This window comes from Sycon ciliatum, chromosome 2, assembly GCF_964019385.1.
Source record: "Sycon ciliatum chromosome 2, ocSycCili1.1, whole genome shotgun sequence".
Lineage (NCBI taxonomy): Eukaryota > Metazoa > Porifera > Calcarea > Leucosolenida > Sycettidae > Sycon > Sycon ciliatum.
Window position 1 is genome coordinate 5,058,680 of NC_088644.1, and position 25,875 is coordinate 5,084,554.

The following is a 25,875-nucleotide window of genomic DNA, read 5'->3' on the forward strand; positions in this document are numbered from 1 at the left end:
CAAACTGTGGTCGTAGTCCTCATACTAAGAGCCCGTGTCCAATGAAAGCCCGTAAAAATTCAATGGCTGCCAACGTGTCGGACATTTCCAGTCCATGTGCCCGCACAAAGGCAAGTCCACAGCATCCGGCAAAGTCGGCCAATTGAAATTGTAATGTGCCTCAGTTCGACATGGCTTTGAAATCACTATCCACACGCAGCTAAACACTGAACCGATCTTTGAAGCCATGTCATGGATTCCGGATACCGAAATGTTCATTGGGGTTGGATTTCATTGTATGTTTGTATATGGAATAGAGCAGAGCTCTGTTCTATTCCAGAGGTGGATTTCAAGTGCCACCAACAAGACATGTGCACTCAATATCCACACACCACTGAAGTGTATGCTAGCAATCAGCCAATGAGACACGGGCGCTCACAGACCGATACTGCCAACAGTTGAAGATGACTCTGGAGCAAGCTGCAATGCAATAGTCCCATGCCCAATAAAGAAAACTCCATGATCATCAATACGAATGATTCGACAAGTCCAAACAAGACAGTCAAATCCGGAGCTTACGGTGCCAACATGTAAACACTATGTTCCATACTAGACGATGCATAAGTATCCGTTTCTTCTCCAGTGGTACTGGTAGCAGTGCTGGTAGCAGTAGCGGTTGACTGAACTACTGCTGAACCTGATGAGGAGATCCACCAGGGCAATGACACTGACGCGCTCGTACTGCGGCTTGAAGAGTTGCAATGTGAGCTGATTGACACGGTCTGTCCTGAGCCACATACAGGCTGGGTGCCTGAATACAACAGAGAAGATAGCTTTCTTGGAATTCAGGACAAGCAACAAGAGAGACAGAGAGACTGAGAGAGACAGAGACACAGAGAAAGACAGAGACACAGAGAGAGACAGAGACACAGAGAGAGAGACACACACAGAGAGAGACACACACAGAGAGAGACAGAGACACAGAGACACAGAGAGAGAGAGAGACACAGAGAGAGAGAGAGAGAGAGAGAGAGAGAGAGACACAGAGAGAGAGAGAGAGAGAGAGAGAGAGAGAGAGAGAGAGAGAGAGAGAGAGAGAGAGAGAGAGAGAGAGAGAGAGAGAGAGAGAGAGAGAGAGAGAGAGAGAGAGAGAGAGAGCTTTTAAATTCCTTGAAACAGTACATGCACTTGCATTTCGCAGGCATCCCTCATGTTCTTCTGGAAAACCGTTGTAAATCCTATGTCAGTCTACAGTCCTGTCTAACTGATAACACCTACTGCTAGCACACAAGCACAGGGTGACACTGGTACATGTACTACTGGTACCACAATGCACACAGAAGCGGGTGTTTTGAAGGTTTTAAACGCATTTTACCCCAAAAGCACCAAAAGAGAGTAAAACATCTCTACTTCAAGGATGCATCAATCTTGCCCACACAACTCCAAAGATACCACTGCCATGCAAGATAAGAGCACTGTACCTTCAGGAGCTGGTAGAGTCGGTCGTGATGGTGGGATGATGTTGCTAGTGTCAGAAGTAACACCAGTACCACTACTACCACTACTAGTAATGCTGCCAGTACCGTTCGCGCAGCTGATCATGCAACCTCCACTTGCACCGGACAGACTAAGGTCGGAGTGGCTAGTGTCTGCCTGAGGAATAAGCCAGGGACTTTGCCTTGCTTGGACGTGAGCGAGACGACCTACAGCAAACAACACAGTACACAATACCGTACATGGGCTACATTAATGCCATGCAGAATTCCACGCCATCATAGATCACACCAGTACAGGTGCTGAAATGTTCCAATTGCAGAACTGACAAAAACAAACAGTAAAATTACTTAAAATTAGTTCTGAACCTGAACCAACCTGAAATCTGCAGGTAACAAGAACTGGGCAGGGGCAGGAACATGGCACACTTGGTGAGCAAGTGGGTCATTAGATCATCACCAATACTGCAACAGCACAACAAGAACAACAAACACAATACACTTGTTTCCAACACGGACAGGTGACCGCCCAATTTGCACATTTGGGTGCACTATCCCAATGGTATTTACAGTTTACATCACGACCGGTTTCAACGAGGGGTGAAACGAATATTATAACGCTTGACTAGGTTCGGTCCAAAAGGGAGTTGAAGCAAAGAAACACAGCTGAAGCAAGACTTTGTTGTCCGGAAGAACACAACAGGGCATGCAAAATCTGCTTCTTTTCTTTTCAGCGAAAGCAGGCTGGGTGCCATTTGTGATTACGCAGCAAAAATAAAAGCACATGACGTCAATCTAGAATGCAGTACAATGCAATGCAGCGCGTGTGCTAGTTTGGGTTGCTGCTAACGAGTACTGGCACAGCTAGTACCCCATGGCTGGTATTCTTTCCCACACTAGTCTAGCATGACGTCACAATGTGTGAAACTCCCTTACAAAAATTATAGTATGCGCTCTGAGTGATAATCCATACTCTTGCTCAGTGCGGAGTACAGACATTGTCCTGAGCACGGATGCAATGAAGTATGTTAGGGTAAGATGTACACGTACCTAGGATACTAAGTACCTGTACACTGTCCTGCTGCCCGTGGGGGTACACCTTATCAGAGCTAACTTATGCTGTACATTCAATCTGATGTTTTCTGAAGAAAAGATAAATGCTCTCAAACAAATGAATATAAAATATAAATGCTCTAAATAATAAATAATAAATGAATGCTCTTTTGAGTCAACTCCCTCAAACTTATAAATATGTCTTGTGACTGTACATACTTTTTCAATAGAGCTTGCCATGCAGCACTCTTCAGGTGGTTGCATGTAGTGTTCGGATAGACATTCTCCAGTGCTGTTGTCCCGGTCACAGTACCATTGTCCACTTTCCCATAGCTCTGTTACAACACACAGGAGGTGACAAAATTAGTACCAAAAAAAAACAGATGACAATGCAGAAGACATTTCAGCACACAGCTGAATACATCTCAATCAATCCAGAATACAAAGATCATATTTCATTGATGTTCAACCAACACAGCGCCAGAAATCTTCATTCGTGTGACTCGAAGCAGAGCATTTTGGACCCCAATAGACCAACATACTATGTCGGCATGCATATTCCCCATGAGTTCCTATAATTCACAGGTGTAACAACAGCCTCACCAAACGATAGCCACACGACAGGACATTCTGACTGGGGTTGCTGTGTTGGCAGATGACCTGTTGGGAGCAAACACAGTAGCAGCAGCAGCAGCAGCAGCATACACAATGCCCATACAAATCCAGCATATTCATTATTCAGTACGAACGGTTGTGCATCAATTCTGGCCATGGGCATAGCCTTATACATGCATCAGCCACCGCTGCTTGATGATTGCTATTTGCATGAAACATAGTAGCAGCAACATTCGTCAAGTTGTCCTTATTCTTGTGAAAACGCTCTGCCGCATTTAGTACTCTGCACAGATACAAATTACACGGTTTAGATATTCCGGTAAATGCGCAATAAGTGCTCAAATAGCTAAGACGCAGAGAGGTGTCATACCGAGGGTGTATTTACAATCACAGCATCTTCATCCTGGTCGGCGTCAACCTGCTATGAAACTGGGATCATGTCCCCTACATCCGACTACCACAACGGACTACACAACACCAGTCGGTGTACAAATACACAAGTCGGCCTCACAAAACACACACACGCACGCACACGCACGCACACACGTACGCACACACACACACACACACACACACACACACACACACACATACACACACACACACACACACACAATGAAGAGGAGCCATATACACTTTGGATGCACTTTTGCGTGCGTAAATCCTGCAAAAAAAGGTGAGTGGATGAAATGCATTTGATCAGAGAGTCGTAAAATACTATTATTTTACGACTCCCTGGTCACGACTCAAGGTCAGCATGTAAGCAGCACCTTGATAGCATTGGCAAGGACTTCATGCTGTGACGAAAATGCCACGTTGAAGCAAGGTGTTGACGTGCACACAGGAGAAGCGATGGGCGACGTCGGCGGACACACCAGGCACGTCGTCAGCAGGGTCTCCAGGAGAGCGGACACGGCGGGCTCAGCCCGGCACACACTCGACTGGGAGATGCCCAGTGATAGGATGTAATCAAGTAGCAGCTGAGGCTCGCTAAACACACTGGTGATCACTTGAATGGCTAGCAGAAACAGATGGATGGCATAAGACAGTGTAGCAACATGATAGTATTAGTAAACTGAGAATCTTAGGATAGAACTGTTCAGCATACAGACCTTCTACTACAGAGGACATCCTGGTTCACAGATTATCCATACTCGTATACAGTCAAACCTGGTGTAAGCGATCTCTGTGTTTAGCGACCACCTGCTCTTAGCGACCGTTTTCCCATGCCCCGACAGTTCTACAAAGACACTGTGGGACCTGGTTCTAAAGACCACCTGGCTTTAACGACCGCTTTTGCTTGCACCGTGGGGTGGTCGCTTAAACCAGGTCTTACTATACATGTAATACTGAAAGAGGTGGCCAATGGTCCACATATGGATGAAATTTGCACAATGCAGGACAATCGTGACCCCTCACATCACCTTGATAGCCACATACACATATGAGAGAGAAAGATCCAATGGGAATCTGTTGTGACTAAGAGTTTCATGCCGCAGCAACCATCAGACAACTGATAATACAACCTGGGGACTAATCACTATACATGTATTACTTTCTATGCGCAAAGCAGGACGATAAAAATAGTTGGACTAGGTGAGACCCGGCCCAACGTGCATAATTGGCACCCCGGGCTCGCACGGCCCTTGACACCCTGGAAGTGATAACAATGCCGCCACATGTACAGTCGTCGCCAAAGAAATTCGACCCGTGAGTCCAAAGTAGCGCCGCGTTTCCATTTCAAATACATCATGCATGTTCCCGAAACTGATCCGAGGCCTACAGGGGCTGCATGAGCCCTTGGCGCTGCTTTCGGCACATGGGTCGGACTTCTTTGGCCACGGCTGTGCATATGTAGATACTACACATAATGGCACAAAATGTAATAATGGAAATTGGTTCTGGGCGCCAGCTTTGCACTTTCGGTCAGATGTCAACTAGCACGAAATTCAGCTCCTTACCCAATATTTTGCCGCAAACTCAGCCCAATATGCACCGCAAGATTTGCGAAACTTTCAAAGAAATTTTCCGCAGGGACAGGATTGTTATAGCTGGTTGTCAAGATTATAGAGTAGTAAGTATCACCTCACACGCACGTGCACTGTACTACGGAGTGGTGCGGCAGTCTTCAGTGGTATGAGATATGTTTAGCGCCGACGCTTGCAGTGATAAGCAGCTGCAACAACTTTTTGTGTAACCTCTTTACACATCGCTATGCAGCTATACGGTATACGCAGGCTGAAGTCACTTCTTTCTGCTTCAAAGTAGTTTCTCGGACACTTGTCTACTCGCAACAATAGACTGTGTGTGCTTCTTCCTGCCGACCGCGTGCATTATTTGAATTCTTTTTGTCTGCATTCACTGTCCAGCCTATCACGCAGGTCCATGTACAGTGCTGCTTAATGAAATCAGGGCTACAGATGGACCAGCTGATAACTGCTTCACGTTTCCTAGGCACATGGACGTATTCAGCATCTGCAAAAGGCAGCGGTACGCAGGTAACATGTGGAAGTCAAGCCACGTCTTATGCGGAACTTGAAATGTGGATGAATTTTGATTTTTCAATACTTTGAGGGAGTTGAAACGGGAATTTTTTTATTTCAGATGCAGGGATCGTTCATTTTTACATAATAAAAGAAATGCCCTTACTAACTCTTCCGCTGCAAAGCGAAGATCAGAAGAGGTTGTACATGTACAATGTCCAACTAGTTGGCAGATGCCCACTACGTGCAGTTTCATTCATTGTCCCATTCATTCATACTTGATAAGTTGATAGTGCGTAATACCTTTGTTGTTCTTCTTCTTGTTCTTATTCTTCTCAGCCATTACGACACCAAGAAAGTGCTTCCTGGCTTATCAAAAGTCGATAGTTGTTTACAAATGCACAGAGATTATGGAACAATATTGTCTAGAAGTCGGTCAACATTTTCCACAGTATACTCGAAGTAAAAGAGGGGGTGGGTAGGGGACCAGGAGTCATAAAGTCTGAGCTACATGACCTCCAAATGCTAAGGCCAAGGAGGTCGGCCAAGGAGCGGCACAAGAGCCAACAAGAAAAAGTCCATCTGTAAGACTTAGTGTAATGACTAATGTACAAGTTTACCCAAGAACTGCAATGCCAATGGTTCATTTTTTATTTTTTGTTGAGCTAGCTACAGTCAACTTCGCCAATAACGACATTCGGCGGGGCATCAGAAAAGTGTCCTTATTCGCGAAGTGTCCTTATAACCGAAGTCCCATTTGAATGTATGTGAACCCATATTTTTGTATAGTGTGATATGCATATCAAAATCAAGCTCTTTTCTTGCTCTATGTCAATGTGTACTTTATTTTCATATTGCAGTTGAAAGGAACTAAAAATTCAATATGCAAGGGAAATCAATTGAAAAATATGCCTTTTTGAGCCATCTACAGGGCCAGAGATATGTATGATGATTACTGTACAATCATGTACAACTACATGTACATTGTATACATATAGTACATAATTATAGGTGTGCTGGTAAATCCAACAATTTTGAAGCCAACATAAAAAAGGAAGAAAAAGCCCCTCCCCGCCCCCCGCCCCCTTGGCTGCATTTTCTTGCATGTGTGCAATAATATCCATCACCAGTGCACCATTATACAATGTAGGTTCTGGTACTTCTGCATGACAGGTACATGTACTTGACTGACAGGTACTTGAAATAGCTGTCAAAAGCCCAGAAAGTCGTTATTCAAGCAGTGAATATGACCACGGGGCACTAAAAGCATGTCGCTATACGCGAATTGTCGTTATTCAGATAGTCGTTATATCCGAAGTTAAATGTATACAGTTAGATGGGACTTTGCTCTGGGCATGGAAATTCGGTCGTTATTCGCGAATTGTCGTTATATCCGCAGTCGTTATTAGCGAAGTTGACTGTAGCTGTCGACGTGACGTTTTCCGAGATGTGTACGTAGATCTAGCTACATGTACCACATGTTTGAATGATCTTTTGAAAACCGCGCGCCACGTGTTGGCATGACCATGATGAGTGTATACATGTACTATATTCAGTATATTGTAGTACTGTGTACATATCGATGATGTCAGCATTCTACAAATCGCCAAGAAATGACGTTTCTTTTACGTCGTGGTCATTTTATCGATACGAGAAAAGTCTCTTCCTTGCTTGATGAATGTGTCAGTAAGGTTTGTCGTCGATCGTCTATAGCAAGTAATAGTATACCAAAGGATTCGCAATCAGCTTGAATCAGCCTATCTGCTGTGCAGAACCGAAATGCCGTCGGACTCTCGGCATCATCGCCGCTCAAGGAGTCGCGAAAGGTACGTTTTACAAGAAGTAATTTCGAAACAGAACGACCATGCTTTGGAAGAAATTATAACTTTGCAGAATAATTCGTTCGCTGTGTTGTGGAGTGAATGTGCCATTTGAAGTACACGCTGCTCCTTTCTCGTTCTGCTGATCCCATTGTTTCAGGGACCATGACAGACATGAGCGCTCCTCGTCACGGAGATTTGGTGGAGATGATCGCCCCCACCGGAGCTACCAAAGCAACGGAGGGGGTATGATGGCATCCCAGGGAGAATCTTATTGGGAGGAGTAAGTACATTGATCGAGTGTAACCTTGCTCCTTGCGGTAGTGGTGGTGGTGCGGCTGCTGCTTTTGAAGCTTTGCTTGTAGCGAAGATAAAACAGCAACGCCAATTTAAATCGTTTTCAAATCACATAATGATATACGGTACACTGGTATTTGTTAGTGTTAGATTGTGCTGGCGATACACGGTACTGCCACAGTACTGGGCAGTGCATTGACAGACTGGCACACGGTTCCTACACTATTAGTAGAACATCTACGAGTCTCACTTCTCCGACATGCAATGTCAGTTCCGGGGACGTAAAAGAACAACAACACACCGTGGACACGCTGCCGTTATCTGGCCATGCACACTCCATGGGGAGTTAAGCAGGCCCGAAGCAATCAGGGCAATGATGACAGGACGTGCTTCATGATACTTTGATCCTATCTGCAGACAAAATGAACAGAACAACATTCTGCTTGTGTTGCTATGGCTGAACCTGGACTGCACTTGAGCCATTCCACACCTTGGCGGCAATGGTAGAACACAGCGGTTGCAACTTGCGCTGTGAATGCGGCGATGTCGGCAGGATATGCAGGGTGGGGACAAGTGACTGTGGGGATGGCAAGGGTGTGGTTGATGATGATGGCCGTGTGTAAACTTCCCTTACTCTTTAACCATCTGTCTCACACAAACGTGCACGCGCACAAACACACACACACACACACACACATATCTAGTTGTAACACAGCTGTTTATGTTGTTCCTCTTTCCATAGCCGGCGACGACAGCGTGACCAGATCGCCACGGAAGGTGCACCGGAAGCGTGGGGACTTTCCCCAAAGCATCCACCCCCTGAGTAAGGCACATAGAGCCGATATGGATACATGTACGTGTGTATGTGGTGTGCGATCAACTACAGTACGCCTCCTGATATGTGTCATTTGGATGTACTGAGTACACGATCCACTTGTGTTTCCTTTATTTGGTGTGTAAGTTTTTTTTGTTACACACACTGGGTATAACCAAGTGTATATGGAGTTATGGACTCTTAGTATAATGAAATGAGCATGCTATGTGTTTTTAGAAAGAAGCTCATTGTCCTCGACGAAGTGTACATACTGCTCCAGTGTAGATCTGAATTCTGAAACGATCTTTTCCCCTCCTTTGTGTACAGCTCGGACATGGAGTCGCCGAAGCCCTCTTCATCCGAATCAGGTATGTGCGCATCGATAGCCTAAGCTGAAATTTCTCTGGATTAAAAAAAACGGATGTTGCTGCTCTACTATTTTTTTTGTTACGTGTTTAGCACACATGCACACACTCTCTCACTCATACTCTCTCTCTCTCTCTCTCTCTCTCTCTCTCTCTCTCTCTCTTTCTCTCTCTCTCTCTTTCTCTCTCTCTCTCTCTCTCTCCCCCCCCCCCCCTCTCTCTCTCTTTCCCTCTCTCTTTCTCTCTCTCTCTCTCTCTCTCTCTCTCTCTCTCTCTCTCTCTCTCTCTCTCTCTCTCTCTCTCTCTCCCGGCCCCCCCCCCCCACACACACCACTTTCCACACAATTTGACAGCTTCAGTGACTATTTTCCACCAGTGCATGGCACAGTGTAGCACAGGATAACCCAGATCACGGGCGGTGCGTACATGTATGTGTGTAGTGAAACTCAACTACATTGACCACGTGGCCCAATACAGTCAGACCTCGCTTAACCGCACACATCCGTTTTCCACGAAAATATCCGGATAGGGGAGGGAACCGGATAATCGAACACACGTACTGTATGTATACATAACATATGCTGTAAATCGGTAACCAACCATTTTCTTCCGGGTAGGCGAGGGATCCGGATAAAAGAGGACCGGATAAACGAGGTCTGACTTGGCTATCTGCGTTTTACGGGATTGTGTGTGTATATGTGATGTGTGTCTATTTTCTTGAACTCCATCCCCGCATTGTATGTAGATTCCAGCGATACAGATAGCTCTGAAGATGGGCGCCGGAGAAGGCGAAGGCATAAGAAGGGCAAGAAGAGCAGGAAACACTCGTGAGTCTCTCGTTGCAGTCTGCTCCTAGTATTGCTCTGAACCGTTGATATTTCTGTCTTGATCCTGGCGAATGATCACTGCTATTTCGTCTCTCTCTCTTTCTCTCTCTCTCTTTCTCTATCTCTCTCTCTCTCTCTCTCTCTCTCTCTCTCTCTCTCTCTCTCTCTCTCTCTTGTTCGCTTAGCATGTGTATTGTAAGGATATGTGCTGCTATTCTCACATGTTTTGCGGCTGTGCTTATTATTTGTGATATACAGGAGTCACAAGAAGAGAAAGAGAAAGCATGACTCGGACTCAGGTAAGAAGACCTTTTTTTCCCATTATGGTCCGATAGGTTTCAGCCCCTCCAGCCACGTTTTCTTTAGCTCACTTCATCCCTAATGGAATTCTGCATCATGGTTAAGTCATTGGAACTTTATCCACCCAGTCGACAGATGCTATTGTTTTGTGACTATATCAGAGCCGGTAGATGTGATAGTACCTGCGGCAACAGCATGTATCTAGTCTGGGCTACACTCTACACTCTACATTATCAGTGTTAGATCATTTGGAGGGCTTCTTGTTGGCGTTTGTCTCGTAATATCTGTGTCTACTTTTCCTATCTTTCTCACCGTTGTGTAGATGATGATCTGCGCGACCAAGCTGTGGAGCAAGTGTGGGTCGACAAACAGAGTATGTATGGTGACAGAAATTGATTATCCTAAAATGGCGCTTACCGGTATTTCAATTCTTACGTTGTCCAAGGTCATGTAGTTGAGCTTGAGTATGCATGGTGTGAACGGCACTGCCCATCTGGTATGCGTTCAGTTTGTTTAACCTAGCTACTGCCTTTGTGTGTGTGTGTGTGTGTGTGTTTGTGTTGGTGCTGTAGATGCCATAAACGGTGATGTGGGACCTGTACCACCTACTGCTGGTCAGGAGATGGGCTATCAAGAGTAAGAATTACAGGACTTGTACATGTTTTGAAGTTGACAGCATGTTACAAGGCGGCAGACGCACAGCAGTGCTCCTGATTACAACCATAAACCGGTTGGCTGAGCTCTGCCTTGTAACATGCTATCAACTTCAAAACATGTCAACCTATCAAGCAGGGCGTATATTATTATTTTACCATGACTTGTACATGTACTATGCCTCTATGGACACCTCCATGTTCAGGATGGCGATGTAGATGTATTGCTGTGGTGTGCGAATGTGTTGCTGTAATCAGGCACCTCTATTCACAGGACAGGCGTGTCTGGTCTCCGTATCTCTCAGGTTCCTGAGACTCTTCTTCTCGTCTGCATGTATCATATCTGGTGCATAGCGCATACCGTACATTGTGTGTAGAGGATCTCTGTTTTACTCTTCAAGTATGACTCCATACCTTCTCATTCACTTTCTGTATCTGTCTCTCCGTATCTCCCTCCCATTGTAGCTATGGTGGAGCTCTGCTGCCAGGAGAAGGTGCGGCTATGGCTAAGTTCGTCAACGAGGGCAAGCGTATTCCGCGTCGTGGTGAAATCGGTCTCACCTGTGATGAAATCACTCACTTTGAAGACGCCGGTTACGTGATGAGTGGTAGCAGGTCAGTGCGACGTGTACAGTCATTGTCACTTCTTGTCTTATTTTGAACGTTTTACAACAGATCTTCAAGCTGCATGTGCATGTGGCTCACAATAATACTCTTATAATGCATGTGTATGTGGCTCACAATAATACTCTTATAATGGCTATAGTAAAGTGTATTGTGTTGCCTTGTTGTGTAGGGCCTGGCATCATTGAATCCTTGTCTGCTGTATCAGTCGTGTATGTCTGTGTTTTGCATCCTTTCATTCCCGTCACACGTCAGTCAATTGCTTGGTGTCTTTCGTTGTGTGCTTGCTATTCTGCTGTGCAGACATCGCCGCATGGAGGCTGTGCGTATCCGTAAGGAAAACCAGGTGTACAGCGTCGACGACAAGTAAGTTCACATTCACTCTGTGTGTGTGTGTGTGTGTGTGTGTGTGTGCATGTGTGCATGTGTGTGTGTGTGCATGTGCTGCTGCATGTGTGTGCGTGCGTGTGAATGTGTATCATGGCTGTATTATGATCATTCACCATCCTGCCTGCTCCCTTATTCATCACCGCTTTGTCATGTATAAAGAAGTGCAAACTTCAAACTTCCCATGGTGCATATTCCTAAAAAGTTGAACATGTTTGCTTCTTATACTGAACGCATCACTAACTACATGTAATTCTTTTCTGCACTCTTTCTATACGACAGGAAAGCACTGGCGATGTTCAACTACGAGGAGAGGTCGAAGCGAGAGAACACGCTCATGTCCTCCTTCAAGAACATGGTGCAGAAGAAGGCAAGAGAGCGCGAGATGGGACTGTGATCGGGTACTGTTACACATCATACACACTACTGCTATATCTTTCGGCGTTCACTCATTCATTCGTCATCATCCACTAAAAAAATATTCCGAAACCATATGTCACCATCAGCGCCCACAATGCTGGCTCATTGTGGATGCTGTTGTCTTGTAAATATTTCAAGTAGTGCCGTATAGGTAGAGAACCGGCCGATGCGTTGTGCAATGTGCACGCTTCTTCGCCTGCCTTTGATACGTTTAGGGACTGCTTCTTGTTCAACTTCTATTTCTCTGCCACGTCATTGTTAATTTAGGAGCGTATGCCGGTCATATCCTGTCCCCTACCGCTGTGCATATCAAAGTGTGCAACATTCGTTCAACTATTCACCGTTGAATGCTCTTGCTCAAAATAACGTATTCTTACTGTTTGCATCAAGCCTCGTGTGGCCCGCCAGCTGCAGATTTTTTATATCATTCTACGCACTGTTGAGTTGAACACGCGTGTGAGATTGCGTCGTCCGTTCAATGTGGTATCGTCGCTGTAGTCAACTTTGTTGTGCGTTCAGCCTTGCCACTTCCCTGCGTCATGGAGATCGCCTACTTGTACGATATTTTGTGACTTCTAGCATTATTATGGTGTGAAGTTGAGAGGGAATAAAGTGGAGACAATCACATGATCAGAAGAAGCATTGCTGAATAATAATCATAGTCCATGGCAAAAAGCATTACAAATTATGGAAGCTCACGTTGGGGAAAGTCCTATAGCTGTGTTTCTATCATTACTCAAGGGTGCGGGTCAAGAGAAAGGTGCATTTAGGGCAATCTTCGGTCAGCAAACAATAATAAATGTAGCGGAAATAATTTAAAAAGATATGATCAATGTCGATAGCGTTCATGCAACTATTGCCAACATGTGAAACTAACTTCAAGTGGTTGTGATTGGGCTTGGAACTTAGAAATCCCTGCCTGGATTCATGTAGACCGAAGCTGGTGTGGAGAGGTTGTATGCAACGAGAGCGTTGGGATGCAGCTCCTCGGCATCACTCTCTCCTTCTTGCAGTGCCACCCCGCGAAAAGAATCCAGCGAGTTGTTTCTGCCCACCGCTAGCCACGGTGGCACGGAGCCCCGCGGCAGGGCTGTTACTTGACTATGCAGTGCTGCGGTGGTGCCACGGGCCTGGCCACAATCACAGCCACTGCAAATCGAACCCGGCCTGGTGGTTGCATCGTCGTCCTCGCCAGCTCCTTGTCGATGCACACAAGTGTTCCTGCGTGGCTGGTTGAACGGGAACGGTAGATCAGCAGTCTGCAATACAGTGATCAACGCAACGCAAAGAATGCACCGCAGCGCACGATCAGAATTATGCCTCATCCCTACCCACTGGTCTGAGGGCTGAGATACTGTACAACTTACACAAATTGGCACGTTGCCTTCAAGTTTTTGGAACTTACCACTCAACGATTAAACTTATAAGTAGTAGTTTATGAGAGGACCCGGGTACCTGTTGCAGTGTTTGGCAGGTTTTTCCCCCAATTTGGAACAATTCCTGTAATGAACTCAGATGATGGGCCAAGAAAGCCCAGACAATTCCTGTCACGGACAGTTAGTTATGTTCTGAAATAGACATCGTCCAAAATAGGCACGCAGGAAGTGAGTTGTACGGCGAAGAATGTGGAGCCCAAGAGCGTCCAGTCTGAAATTCTAAGAACGCCACTGGTTTTCTGGCGGCTTTTGGGATACATAAATTATGATCCAGTACGAATTATTTCTAGTAATGTGCTATAAGAATGCAGCCAGATTGCTGAAAAATAAGAACGTCCTGGGCTAACCCCTTCGAAACAAGGTTCTTGGGCGCGCGACTACTATAGACTATATAGTGGCACATGCATTCAGTTTTTAAACTGCAAACCCTGGAGCAGTACAATACTGGGTCTGGTGCTGTGCTACTTCTCCCTGCTTTACACTGTTCCTTACCCGCACAGAGAGTAGAGAGGCTGACTTGTCGGGATTCAGAATCACCACACCGGTGGAGGTGGCGGCGGCAGCTTCGCCTACATATCGCCGTGACGACATGCTCTGCATAGTATCACACGGCATGCCGCGTGGCAGAGTACTCGTATCTGCAGAACAACGCAATCAACACAGTCAGTAACCAGTAGCAAGTTGTCAATACATTCTCATTACAATAAGGTGATACAAAGGACAAAAGAACTTCCTCCGCTTAAAAGTAATACGGTGACATAATTATAATTATGTTGTGCATGTTGCTCCTGACTATGGAAATGTGTTACAGTGATCTACTGTTGTGGACTTGGAAATCCGGTCGCACGTCTAGCGGCCCCAGGGTGCTGGCCATGCAGCCGTGGATAAGCGGTACACACATGCATTTTATGCGCTGCAGCACGCTAGTAGTAGTAAAGTCGCATCGGATCAACATGTGCCCTGTACGCGCCGAGGGCGCCGGCCCGGTCAATCGACCGGATTTCCATGTCACGGCAGTAGGATGTCTGGTCTGGTCCATCAGAGCTGAATACTGCATGAATACTAGGCTGGAGCATTGAGCCCACAATTCACGACTAAGGTCGAGCTAAATGCTCAACAGCCTGCTGGTTTTCATACTGTGAACTTGCAAAGCAAGGTTACTCAGATTCATGTTGGAAGCAAATCATGCATTGTATTCCCAGTTTGGAGGGCCTAAGTGAATGGTCAATTACGGTATGTTGTAAAGGCTCAAAGGACTGCCAAACCATCCGCTGAAGATGGACATAGTATTGGTGGTAACTTAGCAAGAGTAAAAAACATAGCACCGACACGCAGGTGAAGGTCGGTGCCCAGCACATGCTTTGTGAGCTGCACGCTCTTGTTTATGCACTCTTGATGCTGGCTAGTTTACTTACCATGCCTGCCCATAGTACTTGCAGAACGGCTGGGACCAGCAGCTAGGACCACTGGCATGGTCTTGCGCACTTCTCTCTTCCAGCGGATGACGACGGCTAGGACGATGCTCAGCAGCAGAATGCACACGGTGCACAGGGACGAGATGACGATGACCATGCGACGTGAAGTGTAGGGCCGCAGCGGTTTCTCCTCAGCGGCCAGGCTGGAAGCACTGGGAGGCACCGTAGGCAGCCCTTCGTTGACTGATATATTCCCAGTCACGGCATCGGTGATGTTCAGATGCTTGCCAATTGCTGCAAGACACCAACACATTCAATAATTGAAAGAAGTGAAGGAGTGAATACTGTAGGCAAATTGTTTCAACTTAAATCCAGGGAATTGTATGCATGCAGTTATTCTTGGTGACTACGCATACATGTAAGAGGTTGAGGGGAACTTGTCAATGCACACAACACTCCATGGATATTTCCATTTGCTGTGCGTGTACCATTCGTCCATGCGTCATTCATCCATGGATGAGTGTCAATCACAGCTCGCATCGACTGACTGGAGCTCCCACTGTGACTGATGTCATGTTGTGTACAACATGCATGTACATGTGCAGGTAGATACACTTTCAATCCAACAAAGATACAGTCAAACCTCTTTAGGACGAACATCACGGGACCGATGAAATTTGTTCGCAATAACGGGAGTTCTTCTTATCCATATGTTTTACCTAATGAATACACAGGGGTTTATCCAACACAGTTACAAATACTAGTTCTTCTTAGGCAAACCTTTATTTTATCAGTGTTCTTCCTAACGAGGTTTTACTGTAGTTCACACCACCGTGTTGCACGACAATGCTGCCTGGCCCAGACCCTGTGCATATTATTCTCTGCTTACCTGCGTGTGGAGATAGCACATTGATGTCCTCATGGGCGGTGCTGACACGCTGTGCAATGTCGACGATACGCTGATTCTTGGCCGTGCACGAGTACCGCGCGCTGTCTGTGGCCTCCAGGCGGGATAGAGTCAGGATGCTGGAGCTGTTCTGCACCCAGGTGCGAATGAAGATGCGCTCGTGATGCGTCATGCCCAGCGCTCGGCCATCCTTCGTCCAGCTGAGAAACATCGGTTTGTCTCCGTAGGCAGAGCAAAGCAGCTTCACTTGGCCACCCGGGGAGATTTCCCCGGTACGCACAAGCCTGACAGTGGGTGGTACTGAGCAGGAACAAATCAGACACACTCCGGCTCAATCAGTGCTTTAAAAACAGTACTGGACCAGGGAGTAGTAAATTACTTCCGAGTCCTTGATATTGAACATGCTGGAAGCCTTCTATACTGTGAGTGGTGTTGAAATACTTATGAACACGCAAAATCAACATTCATAATACTGCATCAGTAGTATAGAATACATCATTCTTGACTTGTTTTCCTTTTCAACTCCCTCAAACTAATGAAAACCACACATCTTTTTCTCTTTTTCTTTAATGCACACGTGTGAAATTAGCATACGATTGGTAGATGAGAGTAAACTGACATTGGAGAATTATTTTTTTACGACGGTACATATAACTGATGTAAGTTAAACCGGCACTTACTCTGCACGTAGACCCGCGCAGTGGCCGTGTCCCTGGCCCTAGGCAGTCCTGGGAAGAAGTCACTTTTCACGCGGCAAATGTACCGACCGGCATTGAACGGGTTCACCTGTGCACAGATCATAGATACCGGTATATAGAGGGAAATGTAGCATCGGTAATGGTCAGCAACAGACTAGCTAGCTGGCTTTGCACCGGGCTGAGCTCTAAGCCTGCACGCTAACTGACCAACCTCATGCATACATGGGTTTGGAATTGGCTGATGAGAAAATGCTTAGAGAGCTCACTCAGCCCGGGGCAACTGTGAAGCCATCTGGTCTGTTGCTAGCCCTTGCCGATCAGCGGCTACCATTCCATCTGTATACTTGAAATAGTAATGGCGGGCAATGACATGTGTAGCAAAACAAATCACGATTTGCGTGAGACTAGGCTGAAGGCCGAGTTTTCCGCATCCGTAGGAACACCACCACCCTCTCAGCAAATGAGTACAATATCACACACATTGACTCGGAATACCTGAGTGATTGTCAGTAGGCCTCCACTGATCACAACGTTTCCGCCGCTCTCCAGTAGCTGCTCAGTGCCGTTGTACAAATGCCTGTACCACGCGAATGAGACGGGGCCTTCTCCCAGTGAGCTGCACTGCAATGTAACTTGTGCTCCGACCAAAACAATACGCTCTGGATGGCATATGGACACCTTTGGGGGAACTGAAAGCACACATTGCAAATACATGTACATGTACAGACTGGTCAGTATGTGTAATTAGACATGCACGGCAGGTCATGGGGGGACCTCAACCGATTGCCAGGCTTTTACATGCAGGGCCGGAGGCAGCTTCCGCGGAGCGGTGCGGCCGAAGGGCCATCTTTAAGGGGTGTCTGGGGGTCGTCCCCCAGAAAATGTTTGGAATTTAGACGGCAAATCCTGCACTCTGGGCGACTCCCTGTACAAAATCATACATCAAAACTTTTTCTCCCCGGTTTGGACGTTCCACGGCCACGTGGACTTTTGGGGATTTTTTTGGTACGGCCATGGCCGTACCGGCCGTACCAGTGGCGCCGGCCCTGACATGTACTAGCATGTCTATCAAACATTGGCAGTCATTGGCATCATTGCCCAGTGAATGTAACTATTACCTGGTAGGGCTGGGTGAGCAGATGCAATCAGTATACAGGGAATCAACATGGCATCGAACTTACGGTAGAAATCCACACAAAGATGACATTGAAATATATGCAAGCATGCATGCATAGCAGCCAGCATGTACCCGCAGGTCCACTATCCTCGGGTGTGCATGTAGTACTGTCGGTCGCCGAAGAACTGGGGGGTATAGCTATAGCTATAGCCTAGACCGTTCTTACTTTCATGTACAGTTGAACATCGATTATCCGCACATCGACTATCCGACCATTCGATTATCCGTAACAGTTTTTTTGGGCGCACGTGCCGTAGAGTACGCACTGTGCATGTAGTGAGCCATTCAAAAAATACGAAAATTTTGAAAAGTAAAAAGTAAAAAGGTCGTGCGGCTAGTAATAACCACTGAAAGTGTGTGAGTGATAGTTTTTTCTTATCCGGAACATTTGCCTTATCTGAACACCGCCTGACAGTTGTCTGCCCAGAGGTGGTCGGATAATCGATGTTCAACTGTACTACAGTCCATACACAGTAGAGTCACCATGTATACATTAGTATGCTGTGCTTGGTGAATTTCTAGCCTGGTCATTCTTCGGTGCTCAACAGTACTGTACAGGGAAACATTGCTGAGAGCTGCTTACCGCTGTCTAGAAGGTAGACGGCCATACTCCAGGAAGATCCGCAGAGATAGCTGGTGTTCCCATGGCATGGCTGGCACTCCGCCGCCAGTGCTTGCGGACTGACGGCCACACCACACCAGCACTGGTAAGCCATGCGTATGCCAGCCATCCGATAGCCGTCCTCCCAGCACGCGTGGGCGCACATCGTAGGCTGCTGTTTGGACGGCGTACGGGACATGACGTCGGTGATGCCGGATAGATGTACAGACAACACCTGGGATCTGTCTCCTTCCACTGATGCCAAGCGATCATGATAACATTCCACATAGTTGAACGTCCTCCTCAGTATGTCTGTAAGCACACAGTTTACAATAAGTACTCGTCAGGACTGCCGGAAAGCAGTTTAGATTGGTCCCGCCACACCATAGCCTTTTCATACTTTGGGTTCTGTAAAACCGGAAAGTCTTATGAGTCACAAAGTCTAACGTTTTATTAACGACCAATTTTTCGTTACTTGAAGAAACGTTATCGCGAGATATCTGTGTAAAGATGCGCATACAGATGGGTGGCCAGGTAGCCATCATTAAACTTTCTGCACGTTATCATGCCAAAATTACTAAAACGTTAAACTTTTTGGTCGTTAAACTTTCCGGTTTTACAGTATGACATGGCCTCCTCAGCAGTATACATGAGTCGGTGGCCAACAAGTTGGTCCGGTGATGACCTGACAAACAAGACTGGTTCCCGAAGTGGGCATGTTCCTACACTTCAATTGCTTCCAGTGGAATTCAGTTTTACTTGGAATCCGATTGTACGAGTGAGTTCAGTGGTCCCAGACATGCGGACCGTGACTGAGCTGTGCACGGGTACAGGGCACTAGCTGATTAACAGCACAACTGGTGATCCTTGTGTAGTACACATGTACCTTGCTTTCTAGTTGCTGTGCACCATGCAGGAAAAGGATTTCATCCAAAGACATTGTGCAGTGCTGAAAACAGAGACCCTAACCCTATCGGTTTCAGTGTCTAGTAGCTACTCGTATGTAGTAGTAAGCCGTATAGAATTCCAAAGAAAAGGAGATCAAAATAGCTTATGGGCAGTATTCTGTACCAGCAGACGGAATTCTACTCAGTGACGAGTCTACATCCTTGGCTTCATCACGTTGCTATATATGGCAAATGCCCGTCCCCAAGCTCATTGACAAGTAATTAGTTGCCAACATAGCAGATCTACAATGTACGATTTCTACTCTTGAGCTCAGTTGGGAGTTTGGTCTATTGTGGCCACAAGCAGCTGTCAATAACCTCACCTGTGACCATCATACTAATCATAATGAGTTTTAGTCTTGCTGTTCCCACATGTAGGCCATAGGCAAAGGCTAAAACGCATGCCAAGGGACTACGCGTACGACAGTAACACAATGATGAATGAGGACTGCACATGGGTATAAACATGTCACACTCCAGTCTTCCCTACATACCGTGTCCGTCTTCATCCCAACCTGAGTGGAACTGAAGTAATAATGCCAAGGCTATACTATAGGGAGGCCGGCAAACCCGCGCAAGCGTAAACCATCAAGCACTGTAGTCTGTACATGGTAAACTGAATGATTCATTATTGAATCCTTACCCATTCCATACGTTTCACCCAGGACTTCTGGCGAATACGGTGATGAACCTGACACAACGCCATCCGGATCCCTAGTCGGCGAGTTGCTGACAACAGGAAGCGTTGTCGTGTTTCCTCCTCCAACGCTGCTGCTGCTGCTGCTGCTGTCGGGCGGGGTCGTAGCGGTGGAGATGCTTGTACTGCTTGATTGCAGAGCTTGAAAGCTGAGCAGTGAGCTGTACAGAGCCAGGAGGGCACCCTTTGCCAAGCCAACACTACCAAACATGTCTGTACGAGCTTACGAAGCGATGCGTTCTCAGAAAAACGCTACACAAACAACGGCCATTTGCACACTCCTCCACTTTCTTGGCAACTACTAGTACTACAGTATGCGACATGAAAACAACACTGAACGCTCGTCTAGATCCAAGGAATACTTGTGTGTGAGTTTGTCTACACCTTCGCGCCACACACCACGGTGTGGAAATAGGTGTCGACGGCTTCCATTGATGCTAGTGGTGAACTGTACACCCTTGCAGAGCCTGGCGCACTCCCCTGCTGAATATGCAGGTGTTGTCGCCGCAGCGATGAGCATTGCGGTGACGGAGAGCCACATTACTATATACGCAATGTTCTAGCAGCCTTAGCTCTGGTGCGAACAATGTGCCCAGCACGCACTTTCTGTGACACTTGGCGATTGCCATATCGGCAGTGCTCCAAGGAAAAGATGCGCCCGCTAAGCTACCTACTAGTATCTCGTCCGCCCATGTGCACTGCATGCATGCAGCTCGCGCAGGTGAGAGGGGACCACAGACGCGGTTGTCACCGTTTACATGTACTATCTCTTTATCTTGCTTTCTGGCTACGAAGATGCAACGCTCCGCGAGTAAATACAAAAACCACCACACTTGGTGAAGACTTGGGTCATCAGGGCTCGCTAAGTCCTTCTTGTCCTCTCTCAGATAAGGGAGGTGATACGAGCGTCTGTGAGGTCACTCACGACATTCAGTGTCCTAACGCAACTAAAATGGACCTGACTTGTACTCTTGAGTCTTGTAGACTCTACGCTGACTACAGTCTACAGTACAGTAGCATGCAGGTCAGTAGCATGCATGCAAGTGTGGATGACGAAAGGGACAAAGTTCAGCATGCATGAAGCAGCCTGCAACAGATAGAATTGTCTCATTTCTCGCTGGTACGAGTGCTGCAATCCACGCCGATGGCGTGTAGATCTACACAGTTCGTCTACAAGATCGTACAACCAAGCCGAACACATGCTGGTAGGTCCCAGGGCCAGGTGCTGATGGCTACTCCCTTGTCGAGGAGGCCGTTGGATAGTTCCAATAGTGGTGATGCATCAGTGTGTGACTATAAATAACTTCGAAGCATACCAGGAGAACATAATAATAATACCGGTAATCTGAAGTATTACTGTGTGGATTCACCAAAAGCGCGAGTTTCGAAGTGTGAAGAAAATGTTGAACGGTCGCTGCTGGGACCATTACTACACCATAGCTGGTAGGCATTAGTATTGATATACTTGACATGTCCACGGCAAGCCGCTTATGAAGTTATGTACAACGGCATGGCCAGAGAGGATAACAAAAATAAAAATAATTATATTGTTTGGGAAATCCACGCTATTATTCAACAATAACGGGTGTGGGGTTATAACAAATTCCCATGATGTGAAAGTACATTGTACAATTATTGTTGAAGCACTAGGTGATCTGCACTCTACAATGTGACCTGTGCGATAAAATCGTTAATACAAATGATTGCCTGTTTCAAGCTACCAATCGCAGTGTCTCCAGGTCCTTCAGACTCCGGAGACGCATGGACGTTGCCTTGGCTAATTCGTTGTCTATCACCACTGGTAGGGTGATGCGCGGGCGTCCGAGCCAGCCCCGAATCTGTAGCTGGAAATGCGCTGTCATGCTCACCTGCGCTGGAGTTGCTTATCAGGGAGGCGTAGAATATGGCCAAACAGTTTCCACCGTGAGCATTGTGGATATATGGGGTGTTACAGCGAGTCTGTAGCCCAATACCAGCGGCTTTGTCGTAGGTGCTGATGCACCTTGCCCTTGAACGACTGGAGGGACCTCAGGCGTGGCGGAGACTGCAGCACAGTTGGGGGCAAGTTGTTCCACTCCGGTCAATGATGCTGTAGGGGAAGCAGCGTCGCACGTAATCAGGAGAGGAAGCCGGGAGGACGTTCTGTAGCTGAGACTCGTGGCGCACCAAGTGGTCGGACCGAGTTCGAGGACATGTTCGTGGAGGAAGCTGTGGGGGGACCAGCGACGTTAGTTGCGGTGGCCCTGGCCTGCCAGACACATCAGTTTATACATGTAGCTGAGGGCGGCGACCAATCTCCTTGCTGCCAAACTCTGGAGGAGGACATCAGGGCCAAGAATGTGGAGGGCGCGTCTCTGCACTCGATCGAGAAGGCGCAGATGGCCTGAAGTTGCTCCCATCCATACCAGTGGCGCATACTCTAGGACTGGCCTCACAAAACCTCTGTAGACGGTTCGTTTACCAGCACCATCGAGTACGCGAGCAGCTTTGCGCAGGAAGCCCAGGCGAGAATTCGCCTAGAGTGCTGTGTTGTGGAGGTGGGTCTTGAAGGAGAGGCCCGAGTCAAATGTGATGCCGAGGAGTTTTACCTCCGATAGCTCAGACACAGTGTGATCTCCAAACGTGAGGTCCATGATAGGCCACCTGTGCCGCTGATGGGCTATCGTCATGAGCTGTGACTCTGTGGGCTCAAACCTGATCCGCCACTTCTTGCCCCAGTCATGGAGCGCATCCAGGGTGGCTTGTAAGCTTTTCTTACTGTTTGGGAGCAGTTCCGGCGATCCAATACAGGTGTAGACCGTTGTATCATCGGCGAAGGTGGTCAGTGAACATCCAGGAGCTAGGCACTGCTCCGCATCGTTTACATAGATGAGGAACAGAGTGGGCCCCAGTATGCTCCCCTGGGGTACTCCCGACTCTATAGGGTAGGGCGACGAACTCTGGCCATTCACAACAGCCTGTAGCTTCCTGAGGGACAAATAATCTGTCAGCCAGGTCAGGCAGGGCTCTGCCACGAACTCCGAGTGTCTGCAGCTTGTAGGTGACTCTGATGTGTGACACCTTGTCGAAGGCGCCTGCGATATCTACCGCAAGAACCATCGAGCATCCTCCACTTCCAGTGGTGAGAGTCCACTCATGATTCAAGACAGTGAGGAGGTCGGCTGTTCCTAGGCCTCGTCTGAAGCCAAATTGGCGTGCAGAGAGGAGGTGGTGGCGCTCAAGGTAGTTTACTAGCTGGTGATTAATGATTCCTTCCATGACCTTGGAGCAGATGGACAAGAGGGATACCGGGCGACAGTTTGCTGGCAGGGAGCGAGAGGCCTTCTTGTACACTGGTACATGTACCACATTCGCTGTTTTCCAGGCCGCTGGCTGGACACCGGACCGAAAACCGAGCGAGAAGAGAGTTGACAGGGGACGTGCTAATTCATGCCAGCATTCCTTAAGGACACGAGCTGGAATTTGGTCGGGGCCCGTAGCCTTCCCTGGGTCGAGTCTGGACAAGTGTTTACGGACAATGGGAACCCTGAATTATGAAGTATTTACTAGCTAGCATGCATTATGCAGTTTGTTCATGTACCAGCACATGACTGGAACGAAACAGGCACAGTGGGTTGGCCAGAAACCATGAGAGATACGAGAGGTATCTGGCTCAAGTCCTGCTTGGGAGCGGTTTTCCAGTCGTGCTGCTACCCACAGTCAAATAGGAATTAACTTGTGGCCAGGCACAAGGGGGTACACGGATGCGGCTAATGCAGTAATGGGGTTTCTCGGCATTTGTGCCAGTGGTTGCGAGACTTATCCCCTCACCCCCCCCCCCCCCCACCGTTAGGCGCTGCATCTGCCGCTAGGGTGTACGGGTGTTAGCGGACGCCGTGAGTTCCCTTCGGGAACGGACAATATAATTTACTTGAGCAAGTTTATGCACAGGTACTATTATAGGGTGTGTGTGTGTGTGTGTGTGTGTTTTTACTTGAAAAGCACATAACCACCAGGAAAGCTGACAAAGAAAAAAGAGTACTACTATTGAAAATACTAACTTGCCTCTGTATATTGGTTCATCGAATTCTCTTGGGTTGTGTTCCTGAACATATAAAGCCTTATAACTGGTTTGTTTCGGGCCGCTCAACCAGAAACAAAGTGTCTCTTCCCAAGGCCAAGTCAACGCAATTCACAAGATCGCCATTCTTCCAGGGCTACTGTGCATGGCTACAACTTCCCGAATCAGTGAAGACTTCTGCATCATTGAAAGAATTTAAAGTTTATCTGAGGGCCTGCTGATGACTGAGTGCACCATAATAATAATACTTGCAAGTAAAAACTAATCAATATAGCTTTTCGGCTGTTTCCTTTTCATGTATATAATCTTCTCCTTCTTTTACCATGGTTGGCTATCACCCACATCTTCCCGTTTTGGCTGCCATCGGAAGCCATAAGATGTTGAATGAATAAATAAATAAAAATGTGTGTGTGTGTGTTTGTTTGTGTGTGTGTTTGTGGTGTGTGTGTGTGTGTGTGTGTGTGTGTGTGTGTGTGTGTGTGTGTGTGTGTGTGTGTGTGTGTGTGTGTGTGTGTGTCGCTGAGGGACACGAGAGTTCAAAGCCAGAATCAGAAACTGCACACACCACAGTCATACCGGTATCCGGTGTAACAGATCTACAGATCTACACCTACCCAGGTACTTGGTATTCAAGCAAAAGACGTTCTGTCTACGAGCAAGCTAGCCTAGATAAGGGATGATGGTGTCCACAGGGTTGGTGCTAGGGGTGCAGCAGAGGTGGTGTGAGTATCCAGCATGTAGAGTTGGGAGTGTGAGGTGTAGAATATTACGCATTAAAAAGGGCCGCTAATTTTCGTAGTTAGACTGTTAGAGCACTCTGGCGCTAGAGCGACGAGCTCCCTCCTTTGCACCATGGCTGGTAGCTCGTAGCTGTACTGATGAGGCCTTTAAGGCTTTGTGACCGAAACAGCTTGCTGTCTACAGCATTGATCTGTTGCAACGCGAACTGAAGGGAGCCAGCCTCTATCAATACAGTGATGTCATTAGGGAGTTGTATCGCCCCGGGCAGGTCGATCCCTGAATGTAATAGTACCGGACACGATCTTCAACGACTTGTCAAGAGTAATGAACAAGTAAAGTTCTTCGCCGTCCAACACCTGACCAGTGTTCACTGTCTCAGGCAGAACCGCATCCTCGCAACAAGGACAGACCTGCGCCGGGAATTGTTTCGTTGCAATTTCGAGTTTCACGTTCTCACACGCATCAGACAACTGGTGGATGGAAACTTGTTTCCCACTACAATGTCATGTACGAAATAGTGGTAGCGACTTCGGCGATGATTGTTAGGAAAGTGTTTGCTCCCCACACTGGAGCTCTCGCTTTTCCGCCGTCTTGACTTGACACTTGACTGACTCACGACTGCCATCCAGAGCACACGAGAATTCCATCGAACCTTCGGCTCGGCACTCCTGCAAGAAAGCACCACTCCCTGCTCAATACACAGTGTTTAGGGGAATTCACCTCCTATCGGTTGAGCTTGAGTAGGCTGAGGAAGATTGCGCCTGAACTGAAAGGGAAGAGCGCCACTTATAATGATAGTACTCTCCAGGTCCAAACAACACAAGGGATACAAACTTACAAGCTTACAGAGACGCTCTGTTTCCAGTGCGATAAACACCTCGTGAACACCAGATAGCATAGTGCAATATTGGGGTATGAAGACCGCAGGCACAGAAGAGGTTACTGTGGTCCTGTACCCACTGCTTCAGGAAAGTCACAGAGAGCTGCACAAGCGGCCACTGCGAGACGAGGCCCCAACTACACGTTCACACCAGCACATCGTCATGCTTTTAAGTTTTAGGCTAAT

The 25,875-nt window shown here is 47.3% G+C and overlaps 3 protein-coding genes across 6 annotated transcripts in view; 1 reads left to right on the top strand and 2 right to left on the bottom strand.

Annotated features, from left to right (window-relative positions):
• Nucleotides 1-6,230, bottom strand: part of LOC135808362 (telomerase reverse transcriptase-like) — a 34,837-nt gene extending 28,607 nt beyond the window's left edge. For 3 of the 4 annotated variants that reach the window (XM_065321541.1, XM_065321542.1, XM_065321540.1), the window contains exons 1-7: nucleotides 5,927-6,230; nucleotides 3,911-4,158; nucleotides 3,129-3,185; nucleotides 2,745-2,860; nucleotides 1,852-1,937; nucleotides 1,461-1,682; nucleotides 559-790 (exon numbers count right to left, since the gene is read on the bottom strand). In XM_065321541.1, the coding sequence (XP_065177613.1) occupies nucleotides 559-790; nucleotides 1,461-1,682; nucleotides 1,852-1,937; nucleotides 2,745-2,860; nucleotides 3,129-3,185; nucleotides 3,911-4,158; nucleotides 5,927-5,966 (1,001 nt within the window). In that variant the 5' untranslated portion in view covers nucleotides 5,967-6,230. Of the gene's footprint in view, nucleotides 1-558; nucleotides 791-1,460; nucleotides 1,683-1,851; nucleotides 1,938-2,744; nucleotides 2,861-3,128; nucleotides 3,186-3,910; nucleotides 4,159-4,252; nucleotides 4,537-5,926 lie in introns of those variants that run through there. The other variant, XM_065321543.1, reaches the window with a different exon arrangement.
• A 1,037-nt stretch (nucleotides 6,231-7,267) lies between these two features.
• LOC135808366 (NF-kappa-B-activating protein-like) lies at nucleotides 7,268-12,552 on the top strand. Its single transcript, XM_065321549.1, has 11 exons — nucleotides 7,268-7,449; nucleotides 7,604-7,726; nucleotides 8,483-8,563; nucleotides 8,882-8,922; nucleotides 9,665-9,746; nucleotides 10,005-10,045; nucleotides 10,369-10,419; nucleotides 10,619-10,682; nucleotides 11,165-11,314; nucleotides 11,627-11,689; nucleotides 11,993-12,552. Exons 1-11 carry the CDS (start codon nucleotides 7,403-7,405, stop codon nucleotides 12,105-12,107), a joined length of 858 nt encoding a protein of 285 aa, XP_065177621.1. The 5' UTR covers nucleotides 7,268-7,402; the 3' UTR covers nucleotides 12,108-12,552.
• Nucleotides 12,553-12,684: 132 nt separating this feature from the next.
• Nucleotides 12,685-20,555, bottom strand: LOC135808365 (uncharacterized). Its single transcript, XM_065321548.1, has 8 exons — nucleotides 19,955-20,555; nucleotides 18,347-18,676; nucleotides 17,082-17,275; nucleotides 16,569-16,674; nucleotides 15,871-16,188; nucleotides 14,982-15,275; nucleotides 14,059-14,204; nucleotides 12,685-13,389 (listed from the first exon to the last, which is right to left on the bottom strand). The coding sequence occupies exons 1-8, from the start codon at nucleotides 20,217-20,219 to the stop codon at nucleotides 13,036-13,038; spliced, it is 2,007 nt and encodes a 668-aa protein (XP_065177620.1). The 5' UTR covers nucleotides 20,220-20,555; the 3' UTR covers nucleotides 12,685-13,035.
• Nucleotides 20,556-25,875: the final 5,320 nt, after the last annotated feature.

Bases quoted from the DNA above. Each gene is read 5' to 3' on its own strand.
- LOC135808366 (XM_065321549.1), top strand. From the start codon at position 7,403: ATGCCGTCGGACTCTCGGCATCATCGCCGCTCAAGGAGTCGCGAAAG. The intron at 7,450-7,603 runs GTACGTTTTACA...CCATTGTTTCAG, and splicing joins CGCTCAAGGAGTCGCGAAAG to GGACCATGACAGACATGAGC. The intron at 10,046-10,368 runs GTAAGAAGACCT...ACCGTTGTGTAG, and splicing joins AAAGCATGACTCGGACTCAG to ATGATGATCTGCGCGACCAA.
- LOC135808365 (XM_065321548.1), bottom strand. From the start codon at position 20,219: ATGTTTGGTAGTGTTGGCTTGGCAAAGGGTGCCCTCCTGGCTCTGTAC. The intron at 16,675-17,081 runs GTATTCCGAGTC...ATCTGTGCACAG, and splicing joins GCCTACTGACAATCACTCAG to GTGAACCCGTTCAATGCCGG. The intron at 13,390-14,058 runs GTAAGGAACAGT...ACTGTATTGCAG, and splicing joins CCTCTCTACTCTCTGTGCGG to ACTGCTGATCTACCGTTCCC.